Source organism: Apium graveolens, chromosome 7, assembly GCF_009905375.1.
Source record: "Apium graveolens cultivar Ventura chromosome 7, ASM990537v1, whole genome shotgun sequence".
Taxonomy (NCBI): Eukaryota; Viridiplantae; Streptophyta; class Magnoliopsida; order Apiales; family Apiaceae; genus Apium; species Apium graveolens.
In genome coordinates, this window is record NC_133653.1 from 261,829,838 (window position 1) to 261,842,657 (window position 12,820).

General features: G+C 34.1%; 1 protein-coding gene across 1 annotated transcript; it reads right to left on the reverse strand.

Moving 5' to 3' along the window:
- Positions 1 to 15: 15 nt before the first annotated feature.
- LOC141671681 (BTB/POZ domain-containing protein At2g13690) lies at positions 16 to 3,990 on the reverse strand. Its single transcript, XM_074477983.1, has 2 exons — positions 3,168 to 3,990; positions 16 to 1,529 (listed from the first exon to the last, which is right to left on the reverse strand). Exons 1-2 carry the CDS (start codon positions 3,759 to 3,761, stop codon positions 591 to 593), a joined length of 1,533 nt encoding a protein of 510 aa, XP_074334084.1. The 5' UTR covers positions 3,762 to 3,990; the 3' UTR covers positions 16 to 590.
- Positions 3,991 to 12,820: the final 8,830 nt, after the last annotated feature.

Sequence of the window (12,820 nt, forward strand, 5' to 3'; positions counted from 1 at the left end):
ATTGCTAATTTTGACTATAAGATTAAATGTAATACTTATTATTAATCAATAAAATACAATGTTTTCATTTGCCTTCTTCAAAAATAAAGAAGTAAAAAAAAAACAACCCTCTGCACCTGGTTTTCAAGTTTTGAATCCAACAATTAAATGTGTACAACACTTATATTTGTTAAATTTTGGACTTCGTTAGGCTACAGCTTAGCCCCAGCTATATCAGGGTGGATAATTTCATCTAATGCTCTCCATTGCACCTGCAGATGATATTCGGGATCTTCTACAATGTCCGGGCAATGATTGGAGTCAATAACAAAGGACAAATCAGAAAACAACCCCCCCCCTCCTTCCTACAATACATATTATATTTATATATAACAAAGTACACATAATCCAAGAAAATCAACACTTCTGCTAAGTTGTCCTGCTTCCAAAGAAATGATTTCATGCTGGCCCAGATGATGCTTTCACAGGTAAAACTTCATAATATATCTACTTAATCTCTTTTTAACTTCTATTATAGGTTCCAGATTGATATCAAACAGACTACACTGCAAATTACACACTGAACTAGAATTAGAAAACCGCCACATCCATCACCTGGACTCAACAGCATTAGATTCCGACCCTCTCAAGAATGAACGGCGCCACCAAATCTGAAATGATTTACTGAGATTTGGGCATTCAGTACCATGCCTGGAGAAACATCGAAACCATTCCATGAACAGTGTGTACTGATGCTTAAGAGGAAGAGTAAGGAGCAGGTGCCCCATTGCTTCTTCCAGCACCTTTATGTCTAACCCTTTTTTGCACCTCTGTAACCAACCAAAGTCTAAGAGCATTGGACCAAACCATGCATCGAGAAGCCCCAATCTTGCTTCTGAAGCACATTGCAATTTTCTAGTTCCCATAACGATGAACAGCATTGCTGAGACCCGACTAAGCTCGTACCTCACCATTGGTGATGTTCGCTCATGCATGCAAAGCAATTCTCCCTGATTCACCCATATGGTCACAAAATCCTCTGCCATTTGCCAGTCAAGCAGGATTTCAAGCAACCAATTAATATTATCCACCTGCATTGAGATGCACTCGATCAACGTCTTCCCTCCTTCATTTTTTCCCGATCTTCCGCACTGATCACTACCAGATGCATCTTCAAACAGATTAACCAGTGCATCTATGCAAGAACGGCAAACAGCATAGACTTCTTCTTTGTTGACATCAGGATAGCCCTTCTCATAGACTGAGCTTTTACAGAGAAGACCCTTAACAAGGGATTTAAGCTCATTTCTGGAATTAGCATCAATGCAGGTCGTGATAGACCAAATAAGCTGATTGGCTAGAGTTTGTTGAGAATCTGCTGAGTCGAGGGGGTAGAGTCTGGCCAATATATCTTTGCTGATACTGTTATTAAGCTTAAATTTACTAAATAGAGTTTTGAGTTTTTCTTCTTCATCTTCACTCCAGGGCACAGCCTCAAGGTATTCTAAACAGGAGGTAATCCCTTTCTTGAATGAAATCCCTGCCGATACCTAACATAGTGAAAGAAATGAGTTTGGGAAGTCTATGCTAAAACCTGAACACAAACTAATAAATATCTTTGAGCTAAGATTAATAGAAAACTAACAGAAAACCTTATCCTTGGTTACGGTGTAATCTATCTATAGGGTACTGCTTGTCTTAATGTATACAACCAGCTATGTTGCAGAACTAGCAGATAGCATAATATTCAATCAACAATTGATATAAACACTTGGTTCTCTCTCCTCACTTTTAGTTTTATCTTAAGCCTCCTGTTTTTAAAAGTTAAGATCTATGATATACAAGCACATAAAGCTCTACTTCAAAGCAAACGTCCACCACCTTAGCACACTAGCAGAAAATATCAATCCACGTTACTACAAGAACTTGGATCCATACTCCATCACATTCTCTTACTAAAATTTTAAATGATGACTGATTGACATGGAATAAGATACCAAAGTTGATCATAGATGCACTTATACAGGTTTGAATCCCAAAGTAGGTTGACATGGAATAACATGTTAAAATGAAAGAGAGAAACTATACGACAGCTTTTTCGTACACGTTCACTTGGTAAGTATTGTGCATAACTTTTTTCCCTTTCCCTTTCATTCTTGATGTGAATGAAACTGAATCAGAGAAGCCCATATTTATTATACCTAAAGATATCTGAACAAATTTAGCACAACATAGTCAAACTGACTACTTTATTCAGTAAACAAGTAGCAGCAAACTGACTACATCCTTCATGGTTAACTTAAAAAACTTACTTTGTCTATCTCAAACAGTCATTGAAAGGTCCGCAGCTCAATTAATCTAGCAACAAGCTATGGAGTCTGTAGCTATTAGTACATAAATGAAGCTACTAATTTACATCTGTTTACAGTTAATTTAATTTTATACCAAGTAATAATCTTGTATTCTTTCTTCTATGCGTTTTAGCTTATAGTTTGAAATGCTCATATTGAGCTTCATGGTATTTTTTATATATTACTACACTTTCATCATATAATATACTCGTACACCTCTAGAAGCATGATTATGATTAGAAATTCTTACAAACTTTAGTAAGCTCCAAGAACGTAATCATCTTCCGACAACATCTATTCAATTTCCTTCTAGATTTGCTTTAAAAACTTACTTATAAATCACATGCCATACTGGTCAATGTGATGATGTACGCAATAGTGTGCAGAAAAATCAGATTTTGAACCTACATGTGAACATTCATGCATAACATTAATTAGCTCATTACTTAAAATGAATGCTCATTGTTGATCCCATTCATATCCTCCAAACTTTTAGCACACTAGCTTACCTTTCACCCTCATATATCAATATCATGTCCTTGACTTTTTTCTATTTTCAAATTCAATCTCTAATCGTATTCCCATGTTTCATTCATACCCAAATCAATTCTATCTCAACCAACTAAACACAACCTTCTGCTTGAATTTATTGCTCATTAACTTTTAAAGGATTTATCCTACTTAACTTCAATACAACATCGTAAATTTGCCCTTTCTACATATCAAAAAAAATAATAACATGACACATGCCTTATTTTTTAAGGCCAGCACAACCAATCACAATAAACACAAGCAAATTCAAATTCAATACTATCTAATACAATGAATACATTATACCTCAAGTACATCAATGGCCCGATAAACACCGATCTTCATCAACCTTTTTATCAAATCTTCCTCAAACATAAGCTCAATAGTCATTTGAAACACACTCAAATTCTCCACCTCCGGAACCTCAATCCTACAAAAACTCCCACCACCACCCTCACACCCCGCCCGATACTTCGCAATCAAATCAGCAAAAACACAACTACTCCCACTCAAAACCTCAGAACTCAACTCCAAAACAACAGACCCTCCATTCCTCCCCTTCAAACTCAACCTCACATCGAAAACCCCGAAACCATCCTCACCACCCTTACACACACTAACAGGCTCTAACGGCAATCTGGGCATCTCTAACTCCACAGGCATGACATGGGTCTTGGGTTGTTGCCCAACCGGGTCAACGGGCGAAACCCGACCCGGAGACAAGATCCGGTTCCTCAAACTAGGTGGTTTGGGGGAATTAGGGTAAGATGAAATGGGTTGCTTTGAAATGGGTTTCGGGTTTTCAGGGCTCCGGGTCGGGTCGGAAAAAGAGCAGCACCAAGAAATGTGGCGCCGAGAAATGGGGTCTTTACGGTGGTGCTTTTGAGTTGGGTTGTGCATTTTGGAGTGTGTATTGAATTGGGTTTTCGTGAATTGGGGGATTAGGGTTTGAAATTGATAGATCCGAGAATTGTAAGTGTGTGTTGTGTGTGTGTGTGTTTTGTTACATTGGGAACTGTGAGGGATCTGAAATATGATTGGTGGAGATAAAAACGGAGGAGGAGCTGAGAAGTGTTGGTCCGTGTGCGTGTGATGATATTGATGGGGATGTAGTTCGGTACAAGGAAAGGATTGTGATTTGTAATAACAAAATAATAGTTTGTACCTCCCAAATGTTAGTTGCACACATAATTTAACAAAAATGATAAAATAGTGGTGCAAAGTTAAAAAGATGAGTAAAGTAGTGTGATCGAATAATATTATATATATAATTGGGTATAGTGCAGAGAAGTAGTGGATATAATTATTTTAAAAATTATAATATATTTACTATTTTCAGAAAATTTTAAAATATATATAATTGAAAGGAACATTATAAAAAGGAAATATAAACAAATACGAGGAACGGAGCATGTTACAAGTGTTGTTCTGTTGGTGTGAGGTGTCATTACCTCATCTCATGTCATATGAAATTGTTGCTTTGCGGTAATTTCATAGCTATATCTGTATTGTGAGTAAGAAAAGATTAAAATGATAAAATTACCCCTCCTGTATTTATTATAAAAGTCCTAAAATATATGAATACAAAATTAATTTGATTTTTTTACGGTAAAACAGAAATTTTGAAAATAATATTTCGCTTTGTTTTTCGTTTGATTATTTGCATATTTTACATGCTTGAGCATTTAACAGTAGACCTAAAAATGATCGTGTATGTGTACATTTTTTTCCGTAATCTTTCATGTTTTATGTCAATATCTTAAAATTAAACCCGACCCGGATTTGTATTGATGTATCTTTTGGTTCACACTAATTCACAACAAAAATATTCGTGTTTATCCATTTGGTACACGAAAGTATATTAATATACAAAAAATCAATAGGTAGAAAATACGCTAGATAATTAAATGTCCTGGATATTAAACAACTAAATTCCAAATACACTATTTATAGAAAAAGAATATTATATTTGATATTTGGTATTAGAATAAGATATACAAATTATATTATAAATATTATTTATTTTTAAATATTATTTATTTATTCCATGTACTTTCGTTTTGTGTCATGTACTTATTTTAGAAAACCAAAACCGACAATAATTATATTCAAGTTTTTTCATGATCGTCTATTTTTGTGTTCATGTACCAAATTTTAAATCCAAATACTAGTTATTCTTGTCGTTTCGTACCGTGTTCACGTGTTGTGTGCCAAAATTAGCGGGCTATCCAACAGATGCAGGGGTTGTCAAATTTAATGCGCTAAGGTAGTTTTTGAGTTGGGGGTTGTCAGTCGATCCCAACTTTTGGCAACTTTTTTAGATAGTTAAAACACACGTGTGCGTGTAGACTCTAATATAAACCAATTTTAGAATAGAAATTAAAAATCAAATAATTTTTTTTAAATTATTTCGAAATATATCATATATGTTATGTAAATCATTTGTTGAGAGAAGGAGAAAAATACAGTGAAGTCGGATTTAAAAAAAACTTATCGTTTAATGGTAAAATTCAAATTAAAAACGAAGGGGAAAATATGAAATTGTGCGTGGGAGAGTGCAGATTAGTTGGGTGTGGTACTTTTACGTTGTGCTCCCGAGATTTTTTGGGAGAGAAGAGAGAAGAGAAGAGAAGAGAAGAGAAGAGATGAGAGGAGAGGAGAAAAGAAGAGAAGAGAAATAATACAAAAAAATAAATCTGTCATGTGCTCCTGAGTTTGTGTAAAAAAGAAGAGAAAGTGACCAAAAAAAGTAGATAATGTGAGAGAATCTTTCTCAATCTTCCCATTTTTTGGAACAAAGTTTTGGGGAAAAGTTATAGGAAATTTTCTCTCCCAATCATTTCTCTTCTCTCGCCAAAAAACTCGGGAGCACGCCTCGGAATGAAAATTTTAAAATTTTCCTTTCTCTTCTCTTCTCTCCATTTTTAAACTCTGGAGCAGAGCGTTACGGGGACCATTATATTAGATTAATTTAATAGCTTAGATTAGTTTATAGTTTCCATTTTAATTTTAGTTTCTATTTGATAATGTGCCTATATAATATATATATATATATATTAATTTATTTATTTATTTATTTATATATTTATATATAAGGCTAATTTAATAAAAACTAATTTTAAAATACAAACTAAAAATTAATTTTTTTTAAATTACTTTGAAATATAACACATACGATATGCAAATCGATCGTTAAGAGATGTAGAAAAATATATTGAAATCGGATTTTAAAAAAAACTTACGGCCTGACGGGAAAAATCAAATTAAAAATGGAGGGGGAAAGCTGAAATTGGGTGTGTAAGAGCATATGCACCCATCGGGGGCATCAATTCATCAATTCATCAATTGAATCAATGGAGTTGGTTACTATTCATGCTAAATTCACTTTTTTCCTTAATTTTTATATACCCACATAACTCCATCAATTCATCAATTACTATTCATTAAATAAATAATTATACTATATATCATAAATTTAATTTCATCTCTATTATTTAATGGTCCCACAAATAATATCCAATAACATATTGTTGGATAATTTTAGATTTTTGATAAGATTGTGGATAAATTTAAATTTTTGATAAGATTTTCGTTGAATCACATTATGACACGTGTCTTGATCCAGATTTATAGATTGAAAATTGTCTATAAATAATATCATGATCTTCATATTATAGTCATCTCAAATGAATATGTATATGTATATGTATTTATATAAAACAGAAAATATATAAAAAAATATAAGTGTGTAAAAATTTATGTCACAAATGAATCTAAAATTTTGTAATTTATAGGCTACAAAATATGACCGTTAAATGAAAAAATAGAGCTGTTGGAAATTTATAACCGTTGTATAGCCGTTAGAACACCAGAAAGCTATGTACAAAGCAAGTAAAAAAGAAGGAAAAGAGAAAAGTAGTTGTGGAGCCCACTAATCAATGGCATCAGCTGGTCCATCAAATATTGATGGTGGGGGTGATGGATTGATGCTCCATCAATAATTGATGGAGGGAAAAAAGAGGCGCTGCATTATATATTTACACTGAAGCATTGATACATCTGCTGAATTGATTTTCTGATGGCTCCCGTGCATATGCTCTAAGGATGCAGAGTAGTCGGGTGGGGTGCTTTTTGGGGGAGCCATTAGATTAGGATTATCTAATAATTGAGATTAGTTCTGAGTTTCTATTTTAAATTTGGTTTGTATTTGATTATGCTTCTATATATATATATATATATACCAAAAAGGATGTAATAGAACCAACAGATATTAATAGAAACAGTAGGGAGAGTAATATAGTAAGACTAAGACATGGTATGCATATTAACACAAAATATTAAAACATGAATATTAAAACATGATATGAACAAGAATAGGTTTTGAAATTACTTGGAAACGCTTTTGATTATATAACTGAAAGCAATCGGCCAGTCTTTGTGTTACAATATGAGAAAACTTGAGAATAAACTTCGGAAATATGAACTGCTATCACTGGTACAAGATGTGTATATTATCTGCTCTCTAATTTCAAGTGTGTTTATTACTCTCTTCTTCTTCCTATTTATAGAAGGATGAGAAGTCTAATTTCTTGAAACAGCATCATTCTTTTTCTTGTAGTGGAGTTCTGCTTTCCTGAGTGGACAGCTTGACTTGAGTGGGAGGTCCTCTTTTTCTTAGTGGAGGGGTTGTTTTCCTGAGTGGAAGGCTGCTTTCTTCACAGGATTTTGAGTATGATTCCTTTTCCACCGAAAGTTGCTTTGTTCGGAGAATATTGCTGAGTTGGTCTCAGTGGGAATCTTCTTTTGTGTCTTCTTTGTCTTCTTTTGAATAATGCTGAGTTAGTCTCAGTGGGAAGTGTCTTCTTTTGTGGTCTCGGGAGAAATGCTGATATAATAAAAACTAGATACAAAATTTAAATGATGTACAATACCTTTTTTTTAGTACTTTTTACCGTTTTACCCCTAATAATTTGGAGTAAAAAAGTATCTATACAAACTGATTACAATAATTAAATAAAGGAAAACTAAACAATATGAAATGATGAAAATTTGGATGAAATTTTTGGGGGTATTTTGGACCTTTTTCTTTTTCTTTTCTTTTTTTTAATCAGTGGAAACTACAGGGGAAAATATCCCGTGACAGTCAACTTCGTTGTCATTTCCTAAATGAACCGGACTGCTGTCGTCATCGGAATCATAAATTGAATTTGCGAGTTGAAGTAAGGATTCTTTGTATTGGCTTCTGGTTTTTGCTTGGGCTAATAATGCCTGGGTATTTGACTTTTGGGCAAAAAAAGTGGTAACTTCTTTGTTGGTAATAAAATTTTGACTTGATAACCATTTTTGAATGATCTCTTTGGAAATCTTTTGGTCTTCTTTGAAATTACTCCACCATTTGACTTTAAAGGACCGAACAATACAGGACTGTATTTGGTTGAAATGAATTTTAAACTCCCAAGAACAGACCCATGGAAGGAAGAATTTTGAACATAACATTAAGAGAGGAGGAAAATGTCTTTCGTATTCCGTGGGTTTGAAGTGTGTTTTGAACAGTTTTATACATTCGGATGCATTTGGAGTAAAAATGTCTTCAATTGCTCCGAAGAAATCCCACCATTGAAGGAACCAAATAGGGAGTTCCTGGACTTGAATTTTGGTATTGAAATAAAATAACCAGGAATGACTATTTTTCTGATTTTGGATAAAGAATGAATTATGTCATGCTTGCTGGTAATCCCAGTAAGAATATGAGGAGCAGTGGTTTAGTTGTCTTTTGAAGTTCGAAGGAAAAAATTTTGGACTGTGGAGTTCTTGGCCCCATTGACTTGGGTGGATGACCTTTTGTATTTGACATGTTGTGTATGAAGGCGTTGAGTGTTCTCTATCCTGGCATTGTAAAAATGTTTGAACGTGACTGATTCAGTAGACAAGAGAATGGCTTGATAATAGTCATTATTTTTTGATAGATCCCAGGGTTTGAACAGCCATCATTTAGGGAAAATATTTGAAATTGCTAAGGAGGCATCAGCATTGTTAAATCCTCTTTCGACTGACACTATTTTTTGGTGGTTTCTTTTGGTATAGTAATCAGAATTAGATTTTAAAAAGTTTGACTGGTTGACTACTACCTCCTGGTTTTGCATTTTTGGGGTAACTATATCTAGTTTTGACATGGAACTCTGAGGAACTAAAAGGGTTGGGTTTTGAAAACTGACTGTTTGTGTAGTTTGAAAAGAAGTATTTGTAGGTTGGCTGGAAGAAATGTTTTGTTGGGTAACTTTAGTTGATTTTTCTGAAGAGCTTTGGGAGATTGTTGAGGGATTTTGGATGTTAAGGCCATGGGCTTTGATGGTTTGAAGGGCTAGAAATAAGTTATTGTCTTCTTCATCTGCAATTACCTTATCGATCCAGGATGTGATCGGTTTTCCTGAAGAAGTACTCGCTTTGCTTTGTTGAGTGGCCGGGAGGTATCCGGGAAAGGCTGGGGTTTTTCCCCCACCTCTGCTCTTTCGAGGCATGATACTTATCTGTTTTGTAGAAACTCACGGGTCAGTAAATCAGGGACACAGTTCATATCTCCCTTAATGTGTTCAATATCAAAATCAAAGATGCTTAATAATGCTTGCCAGCTGGCGAAAATTTGTTTTGATGCAATATTTTGGACATCTTTTTGTAAAACTTCTTTTGCCGATTTACAACGATTTACAATCGACTCTAAGGAGAAATTTTTGATTTAATAAATCACTTTGAAATTTTGTAATACATAAAACAATTGAAAGTATTTTCTTTTTTATAGTAGAATAATTTCTTTGACAATCATTCCAATGTGCAGATGTAAATTGGACTATTTGTTCTTTTCCATTGACTACTTGTTTTAGTATACCGCCGTATCCTAACTCAGAAGCATATGTTTCAACTACTTTAGAAGCATTTGGATCAGCAAGGTGTAGACAAGGGATTTCTAGAACCTGAGCTTTGATTTGTCGAACAATTTTGGTATGTTCAGATGACCAAGAGACAAGGTTAGTTTTAAGGCGGTCATGTAAGGGCTTGGCTATCCTATTAATGTTTGGATAGAAGTCTAGGACATAGTTGAGACTTCCTAAAAATCTTTGGAGTTGGGTTTTATCTGTGATTTTATCGGGAAATTTTGTTGCAAAAGTTAGGGCTCTTTCAATTGGTGTAACTGTTCCTTTTGATATGTAGTGACCAAGAAATCTTACACGAGTTTGAAATAGGGAAATTTTGGATTTGGATATGACTAAACCATTTTTTCTAGATACTTGGCAGAAAGTTTTAAGGTGTTTGAAATGTTGTTCAATAGTTTCTGAAAAAACTAGAACATCATCAATATATACTATACAGAATGTAGAATAGTCATTGAATATGTCATTCATAATTCTTTGGAATTCGCTAGGGGCAGTTTTGATTCCAAATGGAAGGACATTCCATTCATATTGTCCGAATGGGACCGTAAAAGCGGTTTTATATCTATCTTTTGGGTGGATTTGAATCTGCCCAAATCCTGATTTTAAATCAAATTTGGAGAATATTATCGAAGATCTTAATTTTTGTAAAAGGTCTTTTTTATTAGGTATAGGGTATCGTACCCATCTTAAGGCTTTATTTAGAGGCTTATAATTGATAACTAGCCTTGGTGTCCCTCTCTCAATTTCAGCATTTTTGTTTACATAGAAAGCTGCACAGGACCACGGGGATCTAGATTTTGATATGATTCTTTTGGATTCGAGATCGGTGATCTCTTTTCTGCAATGTTGTTCTAGGTCGGAGTTCATTTGGAAAGGTCTCGCTTTTGTTGGTATTTCCTTTTCATCAAAATCTTTTTCATAAGATAAATCAATCATATGTTGTTTATATGCCAAAAAGCATTTGGTAAGTCAGAACAGAGTTCTACTTCTATTTGTTTTAGTAATTTTAAGATTTTTTCTTTGATAAAGTGGTCTTGTAATTGCTTCTCAATCTTGTGAGAGGAAAGGTCTTGTTTTAGATGGGATAATTGTATCTGTTTTCCTTGTATTAAGGCATTTATCTCGTTATTATATATAGAATATGCCTTTATTATATTGAGGTTCCTTGTTTTGGGTTTTTCAAGAAATGGGAAGGTAAGTTTGGTGTTATGGGTTTTGAAAGTAATACCTTCGTAGGTGACAGTATAGGGGGTTATTAAATTGAAGAAAGGTGTACCTAATATGACAAGATGATGTATTCCTTTAACTAGGAGAAAAGATGTCTTAATTTGGAAGGTTTTATTATTGATAGAGGCATCAACCTTACTAACTACATTGAGGTTTGAGTTATTAGCGGCGGTTAATCTTTCGTTGGTATGTTGATGGAATCTTCTTGGTATTATTTCTTCTTTAATGCAATTCAAATCTGCTCCTGTATCGAATAAAGCAATGATATCTAAGATGAAGTCATCTGAGAAGACAACTTTGACTTTTATGAGATATTTTCGGTAGGTAACTTGCCTTAATTCATATAAGAAATCTTCATCTTGATCAGGAGTATTGTTTAAACTGCTTAATTGTTTTTGTTCAGTATTTTTCTCTTCTACTTCACGAACTAGAAGGACATTTAAAGCTTCAGAATCTATCTTCTGCTGCTCTTTAAGGATTTTTAATTCTTCTTTGATTTCCTTAATTTCTTTGTGTAGGTCTTGTATTGTTGGAACGGACTTTTGGTTGGGTTTTTGCTTTTTTAATATTGTGGTCAAGTCATATGTAGTTTTTGTTGATGGGAGAATAGAATGTTTTTGTTCTGGTTTGGGTTCAATTGGTCGTTGGAGTAATTTTTCTAAGAGCTCTTTTCTTATTTGGGGATCAGTTATCTTCTCTATGATTTCGAGAGAATGTTCTTCATTTCTGGTTAGGACGTTGATGCGTCTGTCTTCAGAGGAGGAATTATGAGAGGAAGATGAACTTGTTCCAATCTCATCTATTTGAAGAGGTTCATCATTTCCAGACATTTCAGATGTCTCAGAGTCGGAAGATTCAAGGAGTAAAGCCGATATTTTGTTAGATAAGCTTTCTTCTATGTTTAACTCTTGTATTTTCCTATTAAGTCTGCAGAATCTAGATATATGTCCCTTTTTTCCACATTTGTAACAAGTTATATCTTTATTGGTTGGTTTAGTAAATCTATTTTTGTTGAAAGGTTTTTTGTTGTAGGAAGGTTTATTGTTATTATTAGAGGAAGGTTTATTATAGAACGGTTCTGTTGATTCTTTGTAGAAATGTTTAGACTTTATGAAAGACCTTTTCTGATAAGGTCTTTGATATGGCTTGCATTCTCCATCACATTTTAGTTTTGAATAGCTTTTGTTGGGATTATAGTCAAATTGTTGACAGAAAGTCCCTAATTCCTGCTTTGTTCTTTTCATTCCCCATTTGAGATGTCTTTGGAGTTTTAAATCTTGACAAATCTTAAGGCCTTCTCGTTGTGTTTGGCTTATGAGTTGGCCATATGTCAGGTTTTTGTAAGGTATCGGGCTTCCGTGTTCAGTTATTAAAGAGGTTCTAACTCTTTCACCGAGTAAGGTTGGAAGTCCGGCTAAGAATTTTTCTTTCCAATTTGCATGGTTCGAGTCTTCTCTGAGCATGACTCTGGTGAGGAAAGTAGTTTTATATCTTTGGAAATCACTAAGTTTTTTACATTTGAGATTATGTAAAAGCTCAACATTTTTATCTCTCAGGTGAGAAGGGTCACCAATGAAGTGGTGTGTTATGACTAGAATGAGTTGTGCGACTGCTCCTTGGATAGGGTTTCCTTGTTCATCTAAAATGGTTTTTCCCTCTTCATCTTCCCTAATGGAATTTAGGAATTCAAGATGATTTTCAGGGGTAAGGTGATAGTCCCACCAACCTTTTAATTGGCCAGAGAACCCTGCTATGAGTAATTCGGCTATAACTTTGTCTAGGGTTTCTATTTGGGTTGTATAA